This window comes from Schistocerca cancellata, chromosome 8 (genome assembly GCF_023864275.1).
Source record: "Schistocerca cancellata isolate TAMUIC-IGC-003103 chromosome 8, iqSchCanc2.1, whole genome shotgun sequence".
Taxonomy (NCBI): Eukaryota; Metazoa; Arthropoda; class Insecta; order Orthoptera; family Acrididae; genus Schistocerca; species Schistocerca cancellata.
The window spans coordinates 508950975-508973722 of NC_064633.1; the positions used below are offsets into that span (position 1 = coordinate 508950975).

General features: G+C 43.1%; 1 protein-coding gene across 1 annotated transcript in view; it reads left to right on the top strand.

Moving 5' to 3' along the window:
- LOC126095659 (uncharacterized) overlaps nucleotides 1–21747 on the top strand; it is a 46922-nt gene extending 25175 nt beyond the window's left edge. The window contains exons 2-4 of the mRNA XM_049910416.1: nucleotides 3670–3850; nucleotides 9420–9624; nucleotides 21398–21747. Coding sequence (XP_049766373.1) covers nucleotides 3670–3850; nucleotides 9420–9624; nucleotides 21398–21747 — 736 coding nt within the window. The remainder of the gene's footprint in view (nucleotides 1–3669; nucleotides 3851–9419; nucleotides 9625–21397) is intronic.
- Nucleotides 21748–22748: the final 1001 nt, after the last annotated feature.

Sequence of the window (22748 nt, forward strand, 5' to 3'; positions counted from 1 at the left end):
GACCTCGGACACATGATAACAGCTATCATTTGTTTGAATATGTACCACACTCTGCAATTGTTTGCACTCAGTTTCCTCAATGGCTGCCAGAATAGCCTCTTGAACATGTTGAATGATGCCCTTAGATGTACCAGAATGAGTGCATGTGGTGTTCTTTCCTGCCTACTGTTGCCATTTCCCTAAGGGTTACCAAAATTCGTCTTATGTATGGACTGCTGATGATAATATATCTCTACCTTTTTGCATTTGCTTCCTTTTGGCACTGTACAAAACTGGTGAGTTCCACTGGCTCATGCTCAGTTTCACTTTCATTGAAAGACAGCACCTCAGACTTGTTGGCTAGGGGGATCGATACAACACCCTGAGTCCTCCCTCACCATCCACCCTGTACAAGATGCCTAGCTCTACCACTGAAATGCCTCTCGCAGTCAAGTGGATGAGTAATACTTCTTGCAGAGGACACAGGATCCACATAAATGGATATTACTTCAGGTACCTTTGGTACTGGTACCACAGATACACAACTCTCAAGAGATCTTCCAGCACAATGACTCACAGCAGCTGTTAATTGTTTGACTGTAATCATGGACATTACCAGCTGCTAATGAATGTCAACCAATTCATTCTTTGAGAGCAGCACTCAAAGTGGGGCTGCATTTTAGCTGGTGAGATGTGTTACAGGCCAGTGAACAAATAAACACTGTAAAAACAGTTGTTCTGGTCTTAAGAAGGACAAAAAAGTCTGTAATGCCCATTTGCTTAGGAGATGACAGCTTTGATTTTGCTGCTATATTCTACCATTTCCTAATCCGCATAATGCCTATTGTGGTAGACCTAGAACTTTGTTCGGTGTATTAAAGGGCCATATCAAATGCATTTGTAGTAATGATACCCAAGTCATAGGTTCATTGTCTTCCTCATTCTCATTGGTTGTTCAAGTTACAGTGAGACACTGGACTTGCATTTGGAAGGACGACGGTTCAATCCCGCGTCTGGCCATCCTGATTTAGGTTTTCCATGATTTCCCTAAATCACTCCAGGCAAATGCCGGGATGGTTCCTCTGAAAGGGCACGGCTAACTTCCTTCCCCATCCTTCCCTAATCCGATGAGACCGATGACCACGCTGTCTGGTCTCCTTCCCCAAACCAACCAACCAACCAAGTTACAGTGTCAGAGTTGGTAGTCAGTTAATTCTGCTTCTGTTGTGCAGTCAGCATCAGCTATACTGATAGTCACTTACGACACTGGGCTCAATGTCTGCTTGTTACGATAGCAACACATGTTTACATTTAGTTGGTGCCATAATGTAGTTTTACGCACTTTAATATGAAAGAAGTATATTATCACTGATTTATAAAAAAATGTGTGGACAGTAACACTTATTAATGGAGCTAGAAAAAAGTTAATTCATACTAAAAGTGTTGGAACTATAGCACGTAGCAGCTGTCAACTGTCTATAGATCCATATTGCAGACAATGAGCGATCACCAAGTCCAGTACTGACTGTAGCAGTGGCCTGTGTAGGTGAACAAACACTGGAAATGGGATAGTCAGACTAAGTGGGTAGTTGGAACATACAAGATTAGATTAGCGAGGTTCTACTGTACCACCAAGAATATAACCATGAAATGAAATGCTATAAGACTAGTCTTGTGGTGGGTTTCTGAGACTGCATAATTAAAGAGTCTATTGAAATGGCATCAGGAAACCTAATATATAGGGATGGAGGTTTCAGCCTGCTACGTAGTCAACGTGTTAAATAAGGCTTGGGGTCTGACACTCGGTTAAAGATCTTGCTGGCCATCACATCCACCAGAGCTGGGAAACACAGAGAATTTATTTTACAGAATGTAAATGTTGTGTCTGAAAACCAAGGGCATCACACATCATAGTTTATATTGGGAATCGTACTTGGCTATAAATAGCAGCATGAGACCAACAATAGTTCAGTCTGGTTGGGATCCAGGCAGTAAGTATACATGTCAGCAAAATTGCAGGCTTGTTCAGTTGTCAGAAAATTATGCAGAAAATGTTAACAACTTACAGAATAACTGGTAGCACGCCATTAAGTTTGTTTCTCAATGCAATGAATGTGATGTGGTTATAAAATACTGTCCAATGAACAGTATGTGTCCTCTTGGATGTTAGTCATGTGGTACTGTTGGTATGGTGCTCCTTGGTGAATATGGTCCTCAAGAACCCACTGATTGCAATTGTAGGAGTCATGGGATCCCAGGCAGTATGAGTAGCAAAATCTTTGGATGATAAACAATAGTCACGGTAGGCCACAGTCATGTTGCTTTGGTGAATTTTGTTTTATGTGTGTTAGTTGTGATCTATGGCTTACTTGCGTAGTATTTCATCTCCATTGCTGTGAACATCGACAGAGGCTATAAAGAATCGGGTGGCAGCTTAAAACTAGAACAAGATCAGCAAGCCCAACTGTTTATACATATCTGTGCAGTGGTTGGATTGAGACATCAACAGACTGCTGCCTCAGATTGTGAATCCATGTATGTTTTGGAGCGTTTAGTTGGGAAAAGTTGGCACAAGGAACCCTAGTGATTGTCATCTGGGAAATAAGACTACATCAGCAGTTCCAGATTACCCACTGGGGTGAGGCAACCACCAAATTAATTTCTCTAATATTGTGGATTTGTCAAGACCCAGTCATTACTATGTGGGAATTTACAAAGGCCATCAAAATTCTAAATCACAAAAATAACTTGAATAGATAAGGAAGATTGGATTTAGACCAGTTGTACTCTTTACTGCTAAACTCTTCCCCATTACAATTTCCACAACCCAGCTCGGCATGAATTCACAATCTCAGGCAATACTTTTCACAAACTGACAGTTACATGGATAAATATAAACATTTTGGTTTGCAGAACTTATTTAAGTTTGAAACAGCTGTCCAAGCCTTTATTGCTTCTGATATGCCTCCAACTTCAGGAGGTGAAACATTACTCGGATGTATGCAATTACAGCCTAATGTGCGTAAAATAAAATTCACCAAAGACATAAACACCAGCCTTGAAATCCTTCCTTGTATCATCCTGTTGCTTTTAAATTCAGGCACATGCTGGTAAACATTTCTCTTTCTTATAGAGATATAACACCATCTTTCAGGAAACAGTCAACATCCAAATGAGTGAGAAATCCTCAGCATAAAAAAACAGCAATGTAGTTATTGTACCCGTCTAAAAATAAACAATAAAATCCACAATTCCACAATTAATGAGCATAGTTTTCGTGCAGGACTGTATGTGCATGCACAAAGGTATGCACAAACACCTGACATAAGTTTGGAGACTGCATTGACTATCCTTATCAAGAGCTCACTTAAAACAACAATGCAGGATTCTCATGTTGTTTCCAATACTGATTTATGATAGGCTTTGCAATTTGGTAAACCATAATTCACATACTTTTATGTAAGATTCTAATGCTTGCACTTGTAACCTCTGGAACTACTGTTAAAACCGTCTATAATTTGAGACAGTTAGTGTGCTTTTCTGCTTGGCTACTTTCTCTGTGAGGCTGCTGTCATCATTATTGCTAACAATTATAACTTTATTTATTTCATGGCATTATAATAAAACTGTATTTTTTCCTTTGTGTATCTGTATATTAAAACAGTTACCTTGGTTTACATTCTGTTACAGTATGAGTGCTAAGGAGTGTGATTCATTCAAGGTTCTGAAGGAGTGTGCACGGAATATAGACAAAAAAATAGCACACTTAGAGAGAGAGCTGCTTAGCCCTAGCCTCTTTGGAGATCCCCTGAAGGCTACAGCATCAGAGGAATTTGTAGACCAGCGCATTGAGGAGGTTATTGATATCAAGGTATCATTGTAACAGTTACAAATATAGTGTTGCTTATGCCATTCTTTCACAACTGTGTATGCAGTTAAAAATAATGAACAGTAAGCTGATAGAAATCATGGATATTTGTTTTAGGAGGCTGGGATGAAAATAATACATGACAGATACATACATCCCAGGTTTCAATGCTAGTGATGTGTCTGGTAATGAGTCATTTTAGAAGTTGTTTTATTCCTCACATTGTGAATGTGGTTGTTATTCTTGAGTGACCATAAACATGAGCAAGACTTGGATGCACTTAAGAAGTACTGAAGATTTAAGAGAAACAGTCAACTACAGCTGACAATTTTCCAAGACTATGTAGGCAGATCACCACAGTTTTCTATCAGTGCTGGTGGTATACGTAACATGTTGGCTGCCACAAGGCCGCTGGTGACCTCAACAGAGTCTTAGGCCTTTGGGTGCCTGTAGCAAAGCCTCATGCCTGAGGCCATGGCCCTGGCCTGGCTTGGCCTGGTGATGAAACAGCCAACAATATGAATGTGACAGTCAGTATTAACACTTGCCTTGGTATGGCTCATATAAATGAAATGAATTGGTATGCTAGTAATGAGATTTGCAATGATTATATGTCAAGGAAAGGGTTGAAAAAACAATGAATTATTTCCTATATTGTCTGTAGCACCACAGTCTCTGTGATTCGTGAACATGGGAACCCGAATCCATGTGGTAAATCTTTTTTATGTACTTTGGAGTCTAGCACTGGCTATCCTCTCCCTGGGAGCTTACAACTCTTGGGGGAATGTGTGTGGGGAGCACACAGGAAAGGAAGGAAAATGCCCTTCATCTTTGACTTGATACGTAGGATGGCTTCCAAACTGACAACCTGGGTTTTCTCATGGATACTGACTAATGCTACTTACTGAAACTTTCCAACACTTTATCAGCTAATGTGCTAGTAGCCCAAAACCTAGCATGGTAACCATTCCACTGTAAGGAGCCTGTACAGTTTTAGCCCCATAATGATGAAGGGAAAGCATTTTTGGTGCCCAAGCTACAAACTCCTCATGTAAGCCAAGGACTATGTGCCTGCTTGTCTACTTTGGGGTGCAGGGACACCAAGCAATGGTTTCCTTGCAGGGTAGTAGCTGCAGTAGTGAAAAACTGTAATGAAATCCCCATTACAGTCACCTTTCATAAGAACAGCATGATCCAGAATGTCATAAAGACCTCATGTAATGTGTAGTAACCAAGTAGCACACAAAACTGATCCAAGAAATAAGAATACGGCTTTTATTCATAACCCTCTGAACAATAAAGGAAATAAGCCTCGCATGACTTCACATGTAACAAGACAAAAGAATTATACAGAGGTGCAACATGAGTGATATACAGAACAACTGATGCAAACGGTACAAACTAAAAGAACGTAGTGAGAGTGAGTCAGCATTGTTTCGAATGTATATAAATGTGAGTTGCCAGTAGATGGTGTGGCAGAGACCGTGCCGTGTGCACACTTCCTACAGGCAGCCTCTAGTGCCCAGCCTGCACCGATACAGTTGGCAATTTATTTAAGTACACATGTGCAGCGACACTACAGTTGGCGCACTCATGTGATCACATGCAGTAGTAGCAGGATAAGCACATCTCCCCCTCGTGTGAAGTGGGCACCTAGGTGACAGAGGAGATGCCATTGACTTGATGAGAGACACATGCGTCAAATGCAGAGCGGCAGTAGCTGATGGCAGAAGTGGGATGACGTGCCAGGTGGGGCCCGGTGCATAGGGTTGGAATATGCGGAGACGCGAGCATTTTCGAGGATGGTAGGCCTGCGTGGCACGCAACAACAGCACCAGGCTGGAGAGTGCCGTTGCCATCTTTGCATTGTCATAAGGAGGCATGTCCCAGTGCAGAGAAGATGGGGCTGGATTCACCAGTGATTATGGCTGAGGTGGTGATGATGAGGGGGCTGGTGGAGACAGCCCGACTGGAACAGCAGGCTATGACAATGGAACCAAGACCAGAGATTGACCAGGACCCAGTGCTGAGAAGCTGGAATCCCATGGTGCCGCACATGGAGGAGGATAGGGGTACCTGCACAAGAGGTAATGATGGACTCAAGGCAGAGTGGCACAATTAGCTGTGGTGATGAGTGCCCCGCCAGCGAATCAGTAGCATCTGGTGGCGAGCTGAGGCGCAACTGGTCAAAGCAGTGCATCACCAGCATGTTGGTCATGTGGATGTCACAAAGGTAGTATCCCTGGTGGCAGTCAGCTGTGGCTGGTATCAACTTGGGCTGGCGATCACAGCACGAAATGGCCAGACGAACCCGACCTTGGCAGCTGCAGTGCTGGTCGCAGAAGGTGGAGGAGCGTCTGAGGCTGCCAGTCATGAAGCAACTCTGCTGGGTCGTTCCCCCCCTCCCCCTCCCCCCTCCCGCACCACTGGGGTGGGAAGCGATAGATACTAGATGCTCATAAAACAGAGAAGGGCATTGTCTGGCGAAGAATTGACAACAACCATTTTCATTTTGGACTTGAATGTATGCACTAGTCATTCTGCCTCCTCATTTGATTGGGGGTGGTATGGCAGAGCCATAACATGATGAGTACCATGAAGGAAACAAAACAGTTGAAAGGTGTGAGAAATGAATTGGAGCCCATTATGGGAAACTAAGGTACAAGGCAACCCGTCAGTAGAAAAAGGCCTCAAAGGCATATGGGTTGTGACCTCAGCCAATGTCGACACACACCAGAGAATGTAAAGAAACTGGGAAAATGCATCCACAACCAAGAGCCTATAGGAATTGAAGAAGGGATGTGCAAAGTGTACATCAATGCACTCCTGTAGCTGGCACGATGTGGGCCAGGGGGACAGAGATGCCCTGGGGTTGTCTTGTCAGGCACACTGCTCACGAGCCACAACAAAACAGACAATTTTGCTTTCAATCCCCGGCCAAGAAACATGTCTCCTAGCTAACAGATTAGTGCACAAAACTCCCCACTGGCCCTGGTGGAGAAGGGGTAGAACCTCTCATCATAATGCGGCAGAATGACTGCTCTGGGAGAGATGTTTCCCATGGACAACAGCAAAGCACCGCCAAAAACAGAGGCAGTACTGTAAGGAAAAATAGTTGCACAGGGGGTCCAAAGACTGGTAGTTCAGCCCTGTTGAACAAACCGAACCACCTGGCAGAGAATGGGGTTGATGGTAATAGCAATTGATATGCACGAGCTTGTAATTGGGAAACCCTTGACCGCAGCCTATATTTCAATATCAAGATGGAAGCAAAGCAATTACTCAAGATGAAGGTCAGGATCAGAAGCCACAGGAAGGCGGGATAAGGCATTCACATTGGCATGTGTAGACTTGGTCGAAAATGGATTTAGTAATTGAGACAATAACATTGCCCAGAATTATAGGTGGTGTGCTGCCTTGTCAGGCAAGGAAGTGTGATGGTTAAACAAGAAAACCAAGGGGTTATGGTATGCAGTAAGGTGAAACTTGAAGCCATACAAAAAACATAAAATGTCTGGAGAGCATAGACCATGGCAAGAGCCTCTTTTTCCATCTGAGAGTAATGCCGCTGGGCTGGAGTGAGAGATTTGGAGGTGAAAGGAACAGGTTGTTCAGGGCTTGTTGGCATATGGGTGCACTGTGACTGTGCCGAGACCTTACTGTGAGGCATCAGTCACCAAGACCGTGTTTTGGTCCGGCGAGTACCTGCAGTAAAACAAAAATTATTAGAAAGCAAAATAGACTTGGCAGTAATTCCAGGCGGAATGACGTCAATTCTGCAACAACTTGATGTCTATTTGAGAAAACCATTTAAGGACAAACTTAAATGCATGCACATGGACTGGCTTTCGAAAAATGACAGACAAGTGACACCAGCAGGATGTACAAAATATGCAGGTTTTGTTGTAAGTGTGCTGTTGGAGTGGTGATGCATGAAATGTGTTCCAAATCAGACACTTAAAAAATGTTCAATATCAAATGCACTAGGTGGTATGGAGTATTATGCTCTTTACAAAGAACTGAGCAGCAAGCACTCAAGTGAAAGTGATTCAGAATTATCTAATTGATATTTTAAACATCTCATAAAGTTTTTATTATAAATCTAATAAAATTTTATTTTATATTTCCACTTTTAATTTCTAAGTAATTTTCATTCTTATTTTGTAACTTTTACTTCTCATACATTTGAAGTCCTCACGAAAATTGTGCTATGAAAAGCCAATGGTAAGCCCGTGTTCACAGTTTTTGTCAATATGGCCAACGCTATGTCTTGGATGTTTTCCTACCAGTGACAAGAGATGGTTCCTGTGAATCCTGAATCAGTATGCTCTTTGTCGTAGGAATAATATGAATGTAAACAGTGCACCATGCATTCTTTCAAGTTAGCTCTTACCTCATTTAAATCCTGTTCGCCTAACAAACTCGAGTGAGGCAACAGCAAAGAATGTGCATCTCATGTACTGTGTACATTCATATTCTTATGCTGAACAGTAAGACAGACAGAAATGAAGCATAGCTTGTTGCATTGTATCTATAGTTTCCACCCAGCAACTGCAGTGCACTGTTCATTCTGATCATGTTATTATCACACAATACTTTGGGGCATGGCAAACTTTGCTCAGATGTCTGCACCTGACAACTACCTCTCAGTCTTCAGTGTACTTAAGACAGGTAGGGGATAAGAACCTGGCCTTCACTGCTAAAGGTAAAGCAGGAGATAGGCCTCAGCTCCTGGGTAAGGTAATGAAGGAACTTCAGTCAGTCCACAAAAGAGACTGCTTAACAAAACACTTCTGAGTCCTACAGAATATTGCTGGAGTGTGTGGGGTCCATAACAGATAGAACTACCAGGGGATACTGAACATCCATCAAGAAGGGCAGGTTTGTTTTACTCATAGGAAAGTATCACAGAAATAATGAATAATCTGAACTAGCAGATGTTTAAAGATGTACTTTAGTTATCACGCAAAACCATACTTACGAAGTTTCAAGAACCAGTATTACCATAAGTGAACAATCTAGAAATATTCTTCGGCCCCATACACAACAGTTCCTCAAAGGCAAGCTTACACCAATTACAGTGCACACACAGGCATTTAAGCAGTCATTTTTCTGTGTGCCATACACAACTGGAGCAATAAGGAACTCTAACATGTCCCACAATGTTAAGTATCCTCTGCCATACATTTCACAGTGGTGTACAAGAAAACTTGAATCTACTTCTAGGTTTTCTTTTGTGTCTATATGATAATCTATTGTAACCATAATCTTTGAACAGTATACCTCTCAGTGCTAGTCAATTTCATTCTGATGTCTGTGTTAGTATTTGTTCATTACAATGTGAAAGTTCAAGGATGTCCAATTAAGGTAGTTGTCATTCCTTGTTGATATACCATGATATAGTCTTTATTCGGAACTCTGTACTTCTGTTTAAAGCTGTGAGGATAAGTACTGTATAGTTAGTGAAAATTGGAATGGATTTGCTTAATTTCTAATTCTTGGATGTACCTCAAAATTTTCCCAGTTTTCAGTAGCTGATGTTGTAACTAATTTACAAGTCCTTTCTTTTAAGGAAAACCTCAAAAAACTGATTGAAGAAACAAAACATAGCCTAGAAGTTCAGAAAAAATTCAATGAACAGTTGTCTGCAACAAAGAATTCACTGATCCAGCAAGTAGAGGAGATAGAAAGCCACTTACAGAAATATGGCTATAAACCTTTACAAAAGAACTACAGAGATTTGTATCCTTTTGACACTCCAATGATATGTGACTTGAGTATTTATGTGTGTGATCTGAAATATCAACATATAAGTACAACACCAAGTGAATATGGGTAGCTAGTATAAAACTTGTTGTTGGTTAGCATGATTATCTTAATGTTTAGATTATCCTGTAGTTTATTCTTGTGTTATTCATTCTCTTACAGTTATTTTATATATTAACCATTGCATACTGGTCATCTTCTAAAAAAACTTAATGTGAAAATATTGTGACAGCATTTTACTGGCAATGCTAGGAATTGTCCTCAAATGCTACTCAAAAGTGACATAGTATTTCATCTGGATACCATATTAAAGCCAAAATAGTGTAACATCTTACTGATTTAAGTTTTGGTTGTTGTTAAGAATAACTTGGTTTTATTAAAATTCATTGTAAATTTGTCATGATAATTTGTGATTAATTTATATGCGAACATTGCATATTTTAAACCATTTTTCATTACTTAATTGAACAGAATATGGAAATTAACCACCAACAGAATATTTTGTCATGCAGAATACTCCAAAGTGCCTGTAGTTTTTCCATTCCATGCCTGCAAATATCTACTGGTTTGAAGTTACAGATGTTGTAAAGCAAAGTATGAAATGCTTTTTTGTGTGAAAAGGAATTTCCTTGATATCCATTTGAGAAGGGGTGGCAAAGGTAAATATTCGCAAGAATAAGATGAGAAGTTGTGCAGCATGCCCTTAATCTAACATGGCCTGTGCTACATCATTTGAAGAAGAGGAGCGAAAAATATTAAATTTCTGCTCATTTATGTCACAAAAGATACAATATTTCATTTATTCTCCCAACTTGATGATGATAGACGGCACCCATGCCTTAATTCTTTTGCTTAAGCCGGCACCCATGCCTTAATTCTTTTGCTTAAGCCAGCACCCATGCCTTAATTCTTTTGCTTAAGCCAGCGCCCATGCCTTAATTCTTTTGCTTAAGCCAGCACCCATGCATTAATTCTTTTGCTAAATATATTCATTTTCTTTGCATTTCCATGGTCTTACAGTGTGCCTTCAGTGTGGCACTACACACAGAGGTGACAAGTCATGTGACAGCAGTATGCACACATGAAGATGCAGTAGTGTCGTGTACACAAAGGGCATTGCATTGGCAGAGCTGTCATTTGTACTCAGGTGATTCATATGAAAAAAGATTTCTGATGCGATTATGGCCGCATAATGGGAGTTAACGGATTAAACGCAGAATGGTTAGAGACATTGGTCGTGTGTGTGTGTGTGTGTGTGTGTGTGTGTGTGTGTGTGTGTTGGCTGAAAGTTTACTTGTTTAGCAGTCTTTGTTGTGCATGTCTCCAACTCAGCAGCACCTCCACTATATGGTGAGTAGCAGTTTATCCTTTTTATAATATGATTATTATTCTGTCCTGGATTTTCCCTTGTTTGAATGGTAGTTGGAGCTAGATGCAAGGATGGTTCCATTTTGGAAATCATAAGAGAATTCAATATTCCAAGATCCACAGTGTTGAGAGCGTGCTGAAAATTTAAAAATTTCAGGCATTCCCTCTCAACATGGACCATGCCGTGACTGAAAGCCTTCACTTAATGACCGAAAGCAGCGTTAAAAGACAAGTAACACTGAGTGAAATAACCACAGGAAACAATATGGGTGTACAATGAACTTATCCATTAGTATAGTGAAGCAAAATGTAGCATTAATGTGGCAGTAAATGACCAGTGAGAGTTTCATTGCTGTCAGCATGAGGCCACCTGCAATGCCTCTCCTGGGCTTGTGACCATATCAGTTGGACCCTAGACGATCACAAAAACATGGCCTGGTCAGATGAGTCCTGATTTCAAATGGTAAGAGCTGGTGGTGCAGTTTGAGTGTGGCATAAATCCCATGAAGCCATGGACCCAGGTTGTCAACAAGGCACTGTGCAGGCTGACGATGGCTCCTTACTCGTGGGGGCTGTATTTATATAGAATGAACTGGGTCCTCTGGTCCAGTTGAACCAATCATTGACTGTAAATGGCTATGTTTGGCTACTTGGAGACCATTTGCAGCCATTCATGGACTTGGTATTCCCAAACAACAAGGGAATTTTTATGGACAACAATGCACCATGTTTCTGGGTACAATTGTTCATGGATGTTTTGAAGAACATTCTCCATAGTTCAAGCAAATGATTTGGCCACCCACCAAACATTTATGGGACATTATCAAGACATCAGTTCGTGTACAAAATCCTGCACCAGCAACACTTTCACAATTATGGGTGGCTGTAGAGGCAGCATGACTCAGTATTTCTGCAGGGGCTTCCAATGAGTGGTTGAGTCTATGCCAAGTCAAGTTGCTGCACTATGCCAGGCAAAAGATTGTCCAACACAATATTAGAAGGTATGCCATGACTTGTCATCTCAGGGTATACAGTCCCTGCTGGTTACATGCCCGTAGGTACAGCTGCTGCCTCTGTTGCTGCTACAACGGGAGCCAAGGTGCAAGTTAGTAGCCAGAGACATCCAGTGAAGACATCCTGTAAAGAAAATCTGAATACAGAAAAGTGTCAACAGTTGCTCTTATTGTGAGCTAACACCGTTAAGTTTTCTCCAAAATGAGTTTAACTTATGTTGTTGTTGTTGTGGTCTTCAGTCCTGAGACTGGTTTAATGCAGCTCTCCATGCCATTCTATTCTGTGCAAGCTTCTTCATCTCCCAGTACCTACTACAACCTACATCCTTCTGAATCTGTATAGTGTATTCATCTCTTGGTCTCCCTCTATGATTTTTACCCTCCACGCTGCCCTCCAATACTAAATTGGTGATCCCTTGATGATGCCTCAGAACATGTCCTACGAACTGATCCCTTTTTCTAGTCAAGTTGTGCCACAAACTTCTCTTCTCCTCAATCCTATTCAATACCTCCTCATTAGTTATATGATCTACCCATCTAATCTTCATCATTCTTCTGTAGCACCACATTTCGAAAGCTTCTATTCTCTTCTTGTCCATACTAGTTATCATCCATGTTTCACTTCCATAGATGGCTATGCTCCATACAAATACTTTCAGAAACGACTTCCTGTCACTTAAATCTATACTCGAAGTTAACAAATTTCTCTTCTTCAGAAATGCTTTCCTTGCCATTGCCAGTCTACATTTGATATCCTCCCTACTTCGACCATCATCAGGTATTTTGCTCCCCAAATAGCAAAACTCCTTTACTACTTTAAGTGTCTCATTTCCTAATCTAATTCCCTCTCACATCTTGCTCACGAGATGGTAGAGTTTTGTCAGGACTGGCTCTCCCAAGGCCGTCAGTAGTTCTAATGGAATGTTGTCTACTCCCAGGGCCTTGTTTCGACTCTGGTCTTTCAGTGCTCTGTCAAACTCTTCACGCAGTATCGTATCTCCCATTTCATCTTCGTCTATTCCTCTTCCATTTCCATAATATTGTCCTCAAGTACATTGCCCTTGTATAGACCCTCTGTATACTCCTTCCACATTTCTGCTTTCCCTTCTTTGCTTAGAACTGGGTTTCCATCTGAGCTCTTGATATTCATACAAGTGGTTCTCTTTTCTCCAAAGGTCTTTTTAATTTTCCTGTAGGCAGTATCTATCTTACCCCTAGTGAGATAAGCCTCTACATCCTTACATTTGTCCTCTAGCCATCCCTGCTTAGCCATTTGCACTTCCTGTCAATCTCATTTTTGAGACGTTTGTATTCCTTTTTGCCTGCTTCATTTACTGCATTTTTATATTTTCTCCTTTCATCAATTAAATTCAATATTTCTTCTGTTACCCAAGGATTTGTACTAGCCCTCGTCTTTTTACCTACTAGATCCTCTGCTGCCTTCACTACTTCATCCCTCAAAGCTACCCATTCTTCTTCTACTGTATTTATTTCCCCCATTCTTGTCAATTGCTCCCTTATGCTCTTCCTGAAACTCTGTACAACCTCTGGTTTAGTCAGTTTATCCAGGTCCCATCTCCTTAAATTCCCACCTGTTTGAAATTTCTTCAGTTTTAATCTACAGGTCATAACCAATAGATTGTGGTCAGAGTCCACATCTGCCCCTGGAAATGTCTTACAATTTAAAACCTGGTTCCTAAATCTCTGTCTTACCATTATATAATCTATCTGAAGCCTGTCAGTATCTCCAGGCTTCTTCCATGTATACTACATTCTTTTATAATTCATGAATCAAGTGTTAGCTATGATTAAGTTGTGCTCTGTGCAAAATTCCACCAGGCGGCTTCCTCTTTCATTTCTTATCCCCAACCCATATTCACCTACTACATTTCCTTCTCTCCCTTTTCCTGCTACCGAATTCCAGTCACCCATGACTATTAAATTTTCATCTCCCTTCACTATCTGAATAATTTCTTTTATTTCATCATACATTTCTTCAATTTCTTCGTCATCTGCAGAGCTAGTTGGCTTATAAACTAGTACTACTGTAGTAGGCGTGGGCTTTGTGTCTATCTTGGCCACAATAATGCATTCACTATGCTGTTTGTAGTAGCTTACCTGCACTCCTATATTTTTATTCATTATTAAACCTATTCCTGCATTACCCCTATTTGATTTTGTATTTATAACCCTGAATTCGCCTGACCAAAAGTCTTGTTCCTCCTGCCAGTGAATTTCACCAATTCCTACTATATCTAACTTTAACCTATCCATTTCCCTTTTTAAATTTTCTAACCTACCTGCTTGATTAAGGGATCTGACATTCCACATTCCAATCCGTAGAACTTATGTATGAAGTATGAAATGTGCAGGCAGCAGCAACCGGTAGAGGTAGACACAGGAACAGGGAAGTAATAGATTTTGTGAGTGAGTTCCTAAACAGGAACAAATTGTATAATTTAAAGTGTGTGCTTTTATATCAACGATACAATCAATTATCGACAAAATTATTTAATTGGATGTATAAAAATTCCACTCACCAAGCGGTGGCAGAACACACACATATAAGACGGTTGTAATTGGCAAGATTTCGTAGCCAGTGACTCCTCCTTCAGGCAGAATGGTTGAAGGGGAAGGAAGTCTTTCCTTCTCATCCTTTACAGTAAGTCTCTCCTGACTCACGGTTGTGGTTGACTTTCCTGAAATCTACCCCTTTTCCTAAACTACTCCAGTCCTTTTCCTTTACCCCTCTTCCTTCCCCTTCAACCCCTCTGCCTGAAGGAGCCACTGGCTCTGAAGGCTTGCCAGTTACAACCGTCTTTTATGTGTGTGTTCTGACGCCACTTGGTGGGTAGATTGTTTATGTATCAAATTAAATAATATTTGTGTGCTTTCATAGTTTAGTGTTTTGAGTTTCTGCATGCTCTTTTAATATCTAATAGGTACAGTTATTGCATTTTCATTTGCATCGTAAAGTAAACCAATCTTGTGAAATGTTACAGGTCCCATATAAGGAGCGAATTATTTAGTCTCACTTGAGTGCTTCATTAGTTCGTTTTTTTAATCTCTGAATATTAATCTAATTTATTGCACACAGTTCTTGTGTTGTTGTCAGGGTCTACAGTAGAGTTCTGCAGCACATGTCAATAGTCAATTTGTCTGGGTAGTGTAGTTTTCCACAGTCCTTCATATGGATATGTTGTGTGTGGATGTGAGCCGAGTTGGTGACACTTCGCTCTCAGCTTCAGGCTGTAATGGCTTTAGTTACACAGCTTGAAGATGCAGTGGATGGCATCACTGTTGTGGGCCGGCCTTAAGGATCCAATGGATGTTCAGCATATCCGCGTCCTCCAACCGATAGTCTCCAGTGGCCAGCCTTTACTGCTCACACTGAGGTTGACCCCTCACCCATGGTCAAGTGGGAGGTCTCTTTGGGGTGTGACAGGCAGCAAAAGACTTCCAGGGGGCTGCACATAGGCCCTCCCTGGTTAGTCTGACAAGCTGGTTCCATTTGCTGTCTGTGGCTGACACTGTTGCTCAGCCAGAAGGAGTCACCTGTCCTGTTTGAGGAAACCTCTTAGCCTGCTAGATCCGGGCAGTCACAGAGGGTGGGATTATTGGTAGTTGGGAGCTCCAGTGTTAGGCACTTTATGGGGCATGTTAGGGACATGGCTGCCAAGAAGGGGAAGGAAGCCAGTGTGTGCTCCATGTGGATACTGGGTGGAGTCATTCCAGATGTGGAATGGGTCCTTCCAGATGCCCGAAGAGCACATTGTGCAGCCAACTGCAAGTGGTGACTCATGTTGGTACCAATGATGTATTTTGCTTTGGATCGGAAGAGATTCTCTCTGGTTTTGAGTAGCTAACAGAAGTGGTAAAGGCTACCAGTCTTGGTTGCGAGTTGAGGCTACCAGTCTTGGTTGCGAGTTGAAAATAGAGCTCACCATTTGCAGCATAACTGACAGGACTGATAGTGGACCTTTGGTACAGAGCCGAGTGGAGGGTCTGAATCAGAGGCTCAGGCGGTTCTGTGAAAGTGTAGGCTGCAGATTCCTCGACGTGTGCCATAAGGTGGTTGGGTTTCAGGGTCCGCTGAACAGGTCAGGAGTCCACTACATGCAGGAGGCAGCTACATTGGTATCAGGGGCTGTGTTGCATTGAATGGGCGGTTTTTTAGGTTAGAGGGTCTCGGGGAAAACCAAGAAGAGCTTTAGTCACAAAGGGTGCAGGCCGAACACAGGAAGAACGTAGACACAGGAGCCATCGGTATTGTATTGGGAAGGTACCAGAGCTCCAAGTGCTAGTAGAAAGCACTGATGCTCAAATCATTATAGGCACTGAAAGTTGGCTAAAGCCATAGGTAAGTTCAGCCAAAATTTTTGTGAAGAACCCAATGGTGTTCTAAAGGGATAGGCTTAACACAGTTGGCGGTGACATGGTTGTTGCTGTTAGAAGTAACTTAGCTTATCGCAAAATTGAAGTAGATAGTTCCTGTGAGTAAATATGAGCAGAGGTTATTCTTGCAACCGGAATAAAATAATAATTGGATCCTTTTACTGATCTCCCAATTCGGATGATGCAATTGCTGAAAGGTTCAAAGAAAGCTTGAGTTTTATTTCAAACAAGTACGAAACTCGTACAATTATAGTTCACCATGTCTTTAATTTACCCCCACTATATTGGCGAAAATGTGTGTTTAATTCCCTTGGTACACATAAAACATCACCAGAAATTGTGCTAAATTCATTCTCTGGAAATTATTTCAAGCAGTTAGTACATGAGCCCATGCGAATCATAAACGGTTGTGAAATCACACTTGACCTCTTAGCAACGAATAATCCTGATCTAAAACGAGCATCAGAACAGGTACTGGGATTAGTGAACACAGGGTTGTCTTAGCAAGATTGAATATTGTAAGCTGCAATTCCTCCAAAAATAAATGAAAAATATACCTATTCACAAAAGCAGATAAAAATTCACTTGACGCCTTCCTGTGAGACAATCTCCACTCCTTCCAAATTAGCAATGTAAGTGCAGAACAGATGTGGCATGAATTCAAAGAAATAGTATCGGCAGCAGTTGAAAGTTTATATGAAATAAATTAACAAACAACGGAGCTGACTTTCCTTGGTACACAAAACCAGTCAGAACTGTTGTAGAAACAATGGGGAAAAACAAACATGCCAAATTTAAATGGAACTTTGTCTCGAAACCTGGTAGAAAATCCGAAGAGGTTCTGCTTGTATGCGAAGTATGCTAGCTGCAGGACACAATCAATGCCTTCTCTGCGTGATAGTAATGGAAATACTTTTGACGACAGTGCTGCCAAAGCAGAGTTACTAAACACAGCCTTCTGTAATTACTTCACCAAAGAAGATGAAGTAAATATTCCAGAATTCGAATCAAGAACAGCTGCCAACATGAATAACATATAAGTAGGTGCCCTCGGAGTAGTGAAGCAACTTAAATCATTTAAGAAAAGCAAGTCTTCTAGTCCAGATGGTATGCCAGTTAGGTTCCTTTCAGAGTGTGCTGGTACAATAGCTCTATACTTAACAATCATATACAATCGTTCGCTCGACAAAAGATCCGTACCTAAAGGCTGGAAAGTTACACAGGTCACACCAATTTTCAAGAAAGGTGGTAGGATTAATCCACTAAATTGCCAGCCCATATCATTAACATAGATATGCAGCAGGATTTTGGAACGTATATTGTGTTCTAACATTATGAATTACGTCAAAGAAAAGGGTCTATTGACACAGTCAACACTGATTTAGAAAACATCGTTCTTGTGAAATACAACTAGCTCTTTACTCAGATGAAGTGTTGAGTGCCATTGACAATGAATTTCAGATTGATTCCATATTTGTAGATTTACAGAAGGCTTTTGACATTGTACCACACGAGTGGTTTGCAGTGAAATTGTGTGCGTATGGGATATTGTGACTGGATTCATGATTTCCTGTCAGAGAGGTCACAGTTCATATTAATTGACAGAAAGTGGTCAAGTAAAACAGAAATGATTTCTGGCATTCCCCTACGTAGTGTTATAGGCCCTTTGCTGCTCCTCATCTATATAAACAGATCTAGGAGACAATGTGAGCAGCCGTCTCATGTTATTCGCAGATGATACTGTCGTCTATTGACTAGTTAAGTCATCAGAAGATCAAAACGAATTGCAAAATGATTTAAAAAAGATACCTGTATGGTACAAAAATTGCCAATTGACCCTGAATAACAGAAAGTGTGATGTCATCCACATGAGTGCTGAAAGCAATCTTATAAACTTCAGTTACACAATAAATCAGTCATAACTATGGGCTGTAAGTGCAACTAAATACCTAGGAATTACAATTATGAACAACTTTAATTGGATGTAACGCATAGGAAATGTTGTGGAGAAGGCTAACCGAAGATTGTGTTTTATGACAGGACACTTAGCAAATGTAACAGATCTACTAAAGAAACTGCCTACACTACACATGTCCACTCTCTTTTAGAATAGTGCTGTGTGGTGTGAGATCCTTACCAGATAGGACTGACGGAATGCATCTAGGAAGTTCAAAGAAGGGCAGCACGTTTTGTATTATTGCAAAATAGGGGAGAGAGTGTCACAGACATGATACAGAATTCGGGGTGGACATCATTAAAACAAAGGTGAAATCTTCTCACGAAATTTCAGTCACCAACTTTATCCTCTGAATGCTAAAATATTTTGTTGACACCCACCTACATAGGAAGAAATGATCACCAAAATAAAATAATGGAAATCAGAGCTCGCACTGATAGATACAGATGTTCATTTTCTTCTGCACACTGTACGAGATTGGAATAATAGAGAATTATTGTGGAGGTGCTTCAATGAACCCTCTGCCAGGCAGTTAGATGTGATTCGCAGAGTATCGATGTAGACGTTTTATAAGAGTTGGCTTAAAAGTGCAACCAGCAACAATCAAATTGTCTAAGGAAACAGTCAAAACCAATGCCAAAGGTAACTGGCTTCAGACATCTAAACATGATGTAACAATGTGCCATACAATTTCATACAAAAATGTATGCTCCTGAAAACTTTCAGTGCTGTCCAAATTGTCCACCTTTTCTTTTTGGACACACAAGTACGATCAGCTCAACATACGGTATACTTAAAATAACTTTGTGGCTGACATTTCTGCATGTTGAGTGTTAGCATGAAGTGACAGCCAGTTACAGTTCTTTGTCAAGTTCCATTTGCTCAAGCTGTTGCCGTTTCTGTAGATTCATGCAGAGTCTTGTTGTCAGTGTGGCTCTCAGCACATAGCTAACACTGTCCCCTCCCATCCTGTCTTGTCTCAACTCATTGCCTCCGCTCGCCTCCACTGCCCTCCGCTCGCCTCCACTGCCCTCCGCTCGCCTCCACTGCCCTCCGCTCGCCTCCACTGCCCTCCGCTCGCCTCCACTGCCCTCCGCTCGCCTCCACTGCCCTCCGCTCGCCTCCACTGCACTCCGCTCGCCTCCACTGCCCTCCGCTCGCCTCCACTGCCCTCCGCTCGCCTCCACTGCCCTCCGCTCGCCTCCACTCGCTGCCCTCCGCTCGCCTCCACTCGCTGCCCTCCGCTCGCCTCCGCTCGCTGCCCTCCGCTCGCCTCCGCTCGCTGCCCTCCGCTCGCTCGCCTCCGCTCGCTCGCCTCCGCTCGCTCGCCTCCGCTCGCTCGCCTCCGCTCGCTCGCCTCCGCTCGCTCGCCTCCGCTCGCTCGCCTCCGCTCGCTCGCCTCCGCTCGCTCGCCTCCGCTCGCTCGCCTCCGCTCGCTCGCCTCCGCTCGCTCGCCTCCGCTCGCTCGCCTCCGCTCGCTCGCCTCCGCTCGCTCGCCTCCGCTCGCTCGCCTCCGCTCGCTCGCCTCCGCTCGCTCGCCTCCGCTCGCTCGCCTCCGCTCGCTCGCCTCCGCTCGCTCGCCTCCGCTCGCTCGCCTCCGCTCGCTCGCCTCCGCTCGCTCGCCTCCGCTCGCTCGCCTCCGCTCGCTCGCCTCCGCTCGCTCGCCTCCGCTCGCTCGCCTCCGCTCGCTCGCCTCCGCTCGCTCGCCTCCGCTCGCTCGCCTCCGCTCGCTCGCCTCCGCTCGCTCGCCTCCGCTCGCTCGCCTCCGCTCGCTCGCCTCCGCTCGCTCGCCTCCGCTCGCTCGCCTCCGCTCGCTCGCCTCCGCTCGCTCGCCTCCGCTCGCTCGCCTCCGCTCGCTCGCCTCCGCTCGCTCGCCTCCGCTCGCTCGCCTCCGCTCGCTCGCCTCCGCTCGCTCGCCTCCGCTCGCTCGCCTCCGCTCGCTCGCCTCCGCTCGCTCGCCTCCGCTCGCTCGCCTCCGCTCGCTCGCCTCCGCTCGCTCGCCTCCGCTCGCTCGCCTCCGCTCGCTCGCCTCCGCTCGCTCGCCTCCGCTCGCTCGCCTCCGCTCGCTCGCCTCCGCTCGCTCGCCTCCGCTCGCTCGCCTCCGCTCGCTCGCCTCCGCTCGCTCGCCTCCGCTCGCTCGCCTCCGCTCGCTCGCCTCCGCTCGCTCGCCTCCGCTCGCTCGCCTCCGCTCGCTCGCCTCCGCTCGCTCGCCTCCGCTCGCTCGCCTCCGCTCGCTCGCCTCCGCTCGCTCGCCTCCGCTCGCTCGCCTCCGCTCGCTCGCCTCCGCTCGCTCGCCTCCGCTCGCTCGCCTCCGCTCGCTCGCCTCCGCTCGCTCGCCTCCGCTCGCTCGCCTCCGCTCGCTCGCCTCCGCTCGCTCGCCTCCGCTCGCTCGCCTCCGCTCGCTCGCCTCCGCTCGCTCGCCTCCGCTCGCTCGCCTCCGCTCGCTCGCCTCCGCTCGCTCGCCTCCGCTCGCTCGCCCTCCGCTCGCTCGCCCTCCGCTCGCTCGCCCTCCGCTCGCTCGCCCTCCGCTCGCTCGCCCTCCGCTCCCTTGATCACCAATCCGGGTTCGATTCCCGGCGGGGTCAGGGATTTTCACTGCCTCGAGATGACTGGGTGTTTGTGTTGTCTTCATCATTTCATCATCATCCAGGAAAGTGGCGAAATTGGACTGAGCAAAGATTGGGTAATTGTACGGGCGCTGATAACCACGCAGTTGAGCGGCCCACAAACCAAACATCATCATCATCATCATTTTGATCACCAATCTGACAGTCATGAAGCTAACTGTATTCAAACTATATTAAAGCAATATATTTTATGGCCAAAACAAATTGGGTTTCAGAGAAAAAAATTATGATTTAGTACTGTGGTACATGTAGTACAAACTTACTTTCACTGATTCATGGAATCTCTCTTTTTTTTTCTTGTAATTGCATGAAAAGGTAGAGTTTTTATCAGTTTATGTGCAGTTTCTTGTTCAATTAATGTAACGTTTCATTGTTCTTGAAAAGTTAATACCTTAACATTTCTTCATACTACCTTATGAAGAAGGAGAAGAAGAATCCTGTGATGGAAGCAAGAAAACCACTGATGATAGTTGTGTTTCTCATGAGGATGAGGTAACGAAGGATTTTGAAGAACTGAATCTAAGCTACAAGGAATGCCTCACACCATTTGTATCAGTTGCACAATCAAGAAGTAACAATGTAGCATCAAGTAACCAACATTACGTTCCTAGGAAACTGGTTGACAATGAATCTACAGTGTCTGAAAGTGCCCCTGATCAAACAATAAGTGCCAATGATACTAATGAAGCTACTGGATATTCTGAAACATTCTATGCACTGGAGAGAAAGTTTAAAATGTATAAACATCAGAAAGGACGTGAATTGCCATTTTAAAATGTTACAATTTTTTTAGAATTAAAGTGTTTTTCAATTTGATTTTAAACATGGCTGCAGCAGCAACTGTTAAAATTCTTCACATGAAAGGATGACAGCCAAAAACAGTTGCAGGATAAAATTTTTTATTAAAATTCTTGACCAAGGTTTCAGTACATATAAATATACCTTCATCAGAAGTAAAACTTCCTGAACAGAAAGACACATTCATTAGAAAAGCCATATCAACAAAAGTGAGAAACAGAAGCTTAAGTAAACGGTGAAATTAATAAAGTAATGCAGGCACAAAATCGTTAGTACTTACTAAAATTACATCATGCAATGGAGAATAATAAAAACAATTATGCCAAAGGCATCGTCAGTAATTAAAACATCATCTCCATTTGTACAACATGTGTAATAGGCACAGGGTCAAAGCGAACAGTTTAGCACCATTACTTCACTTATGAACTATTGAAACACGAGTGTGAAAGCACTATGGCAGATGGTTTCACCGAGAGAGGGCACTTGCAATGAGCCAGACTCGCGCATATTAAAATCCATAAATACATACATAAGCGCATCAAAAAATTATTAAAGGTTGTGTTAATTCAAACTTTGTCTTCATAAGTAAAACGTATCAGGCCAATTAAAGACATTTATGTAAAATAGAAATATAGAACCAATTTATCTGTATCCTAGTGTCAAACGGATAAATCTTTCGCTTGGAAGATCTGACGAGAGAGGGCACTAGTGTAATGCGCGAGAGTCTCGCGTAATGTAGGCAGTGAAATACATACTAGCGAAACAACTAAAAATGTTATAATAAAACATAGTAGTCATTTAACCATACATACACATTGAAATTCATAACAAACAAACATCACAATACGTAGAATCCCAACAAGACAGGAAAAGTGCATTTCACCGGCATTAACAAGCAAGAAAATAACTACTAGTCAGCCAGACTATGTTACATTAAGGCAATGAGGGGTTTGAAACTGTCTAAAACGACAGTGAAA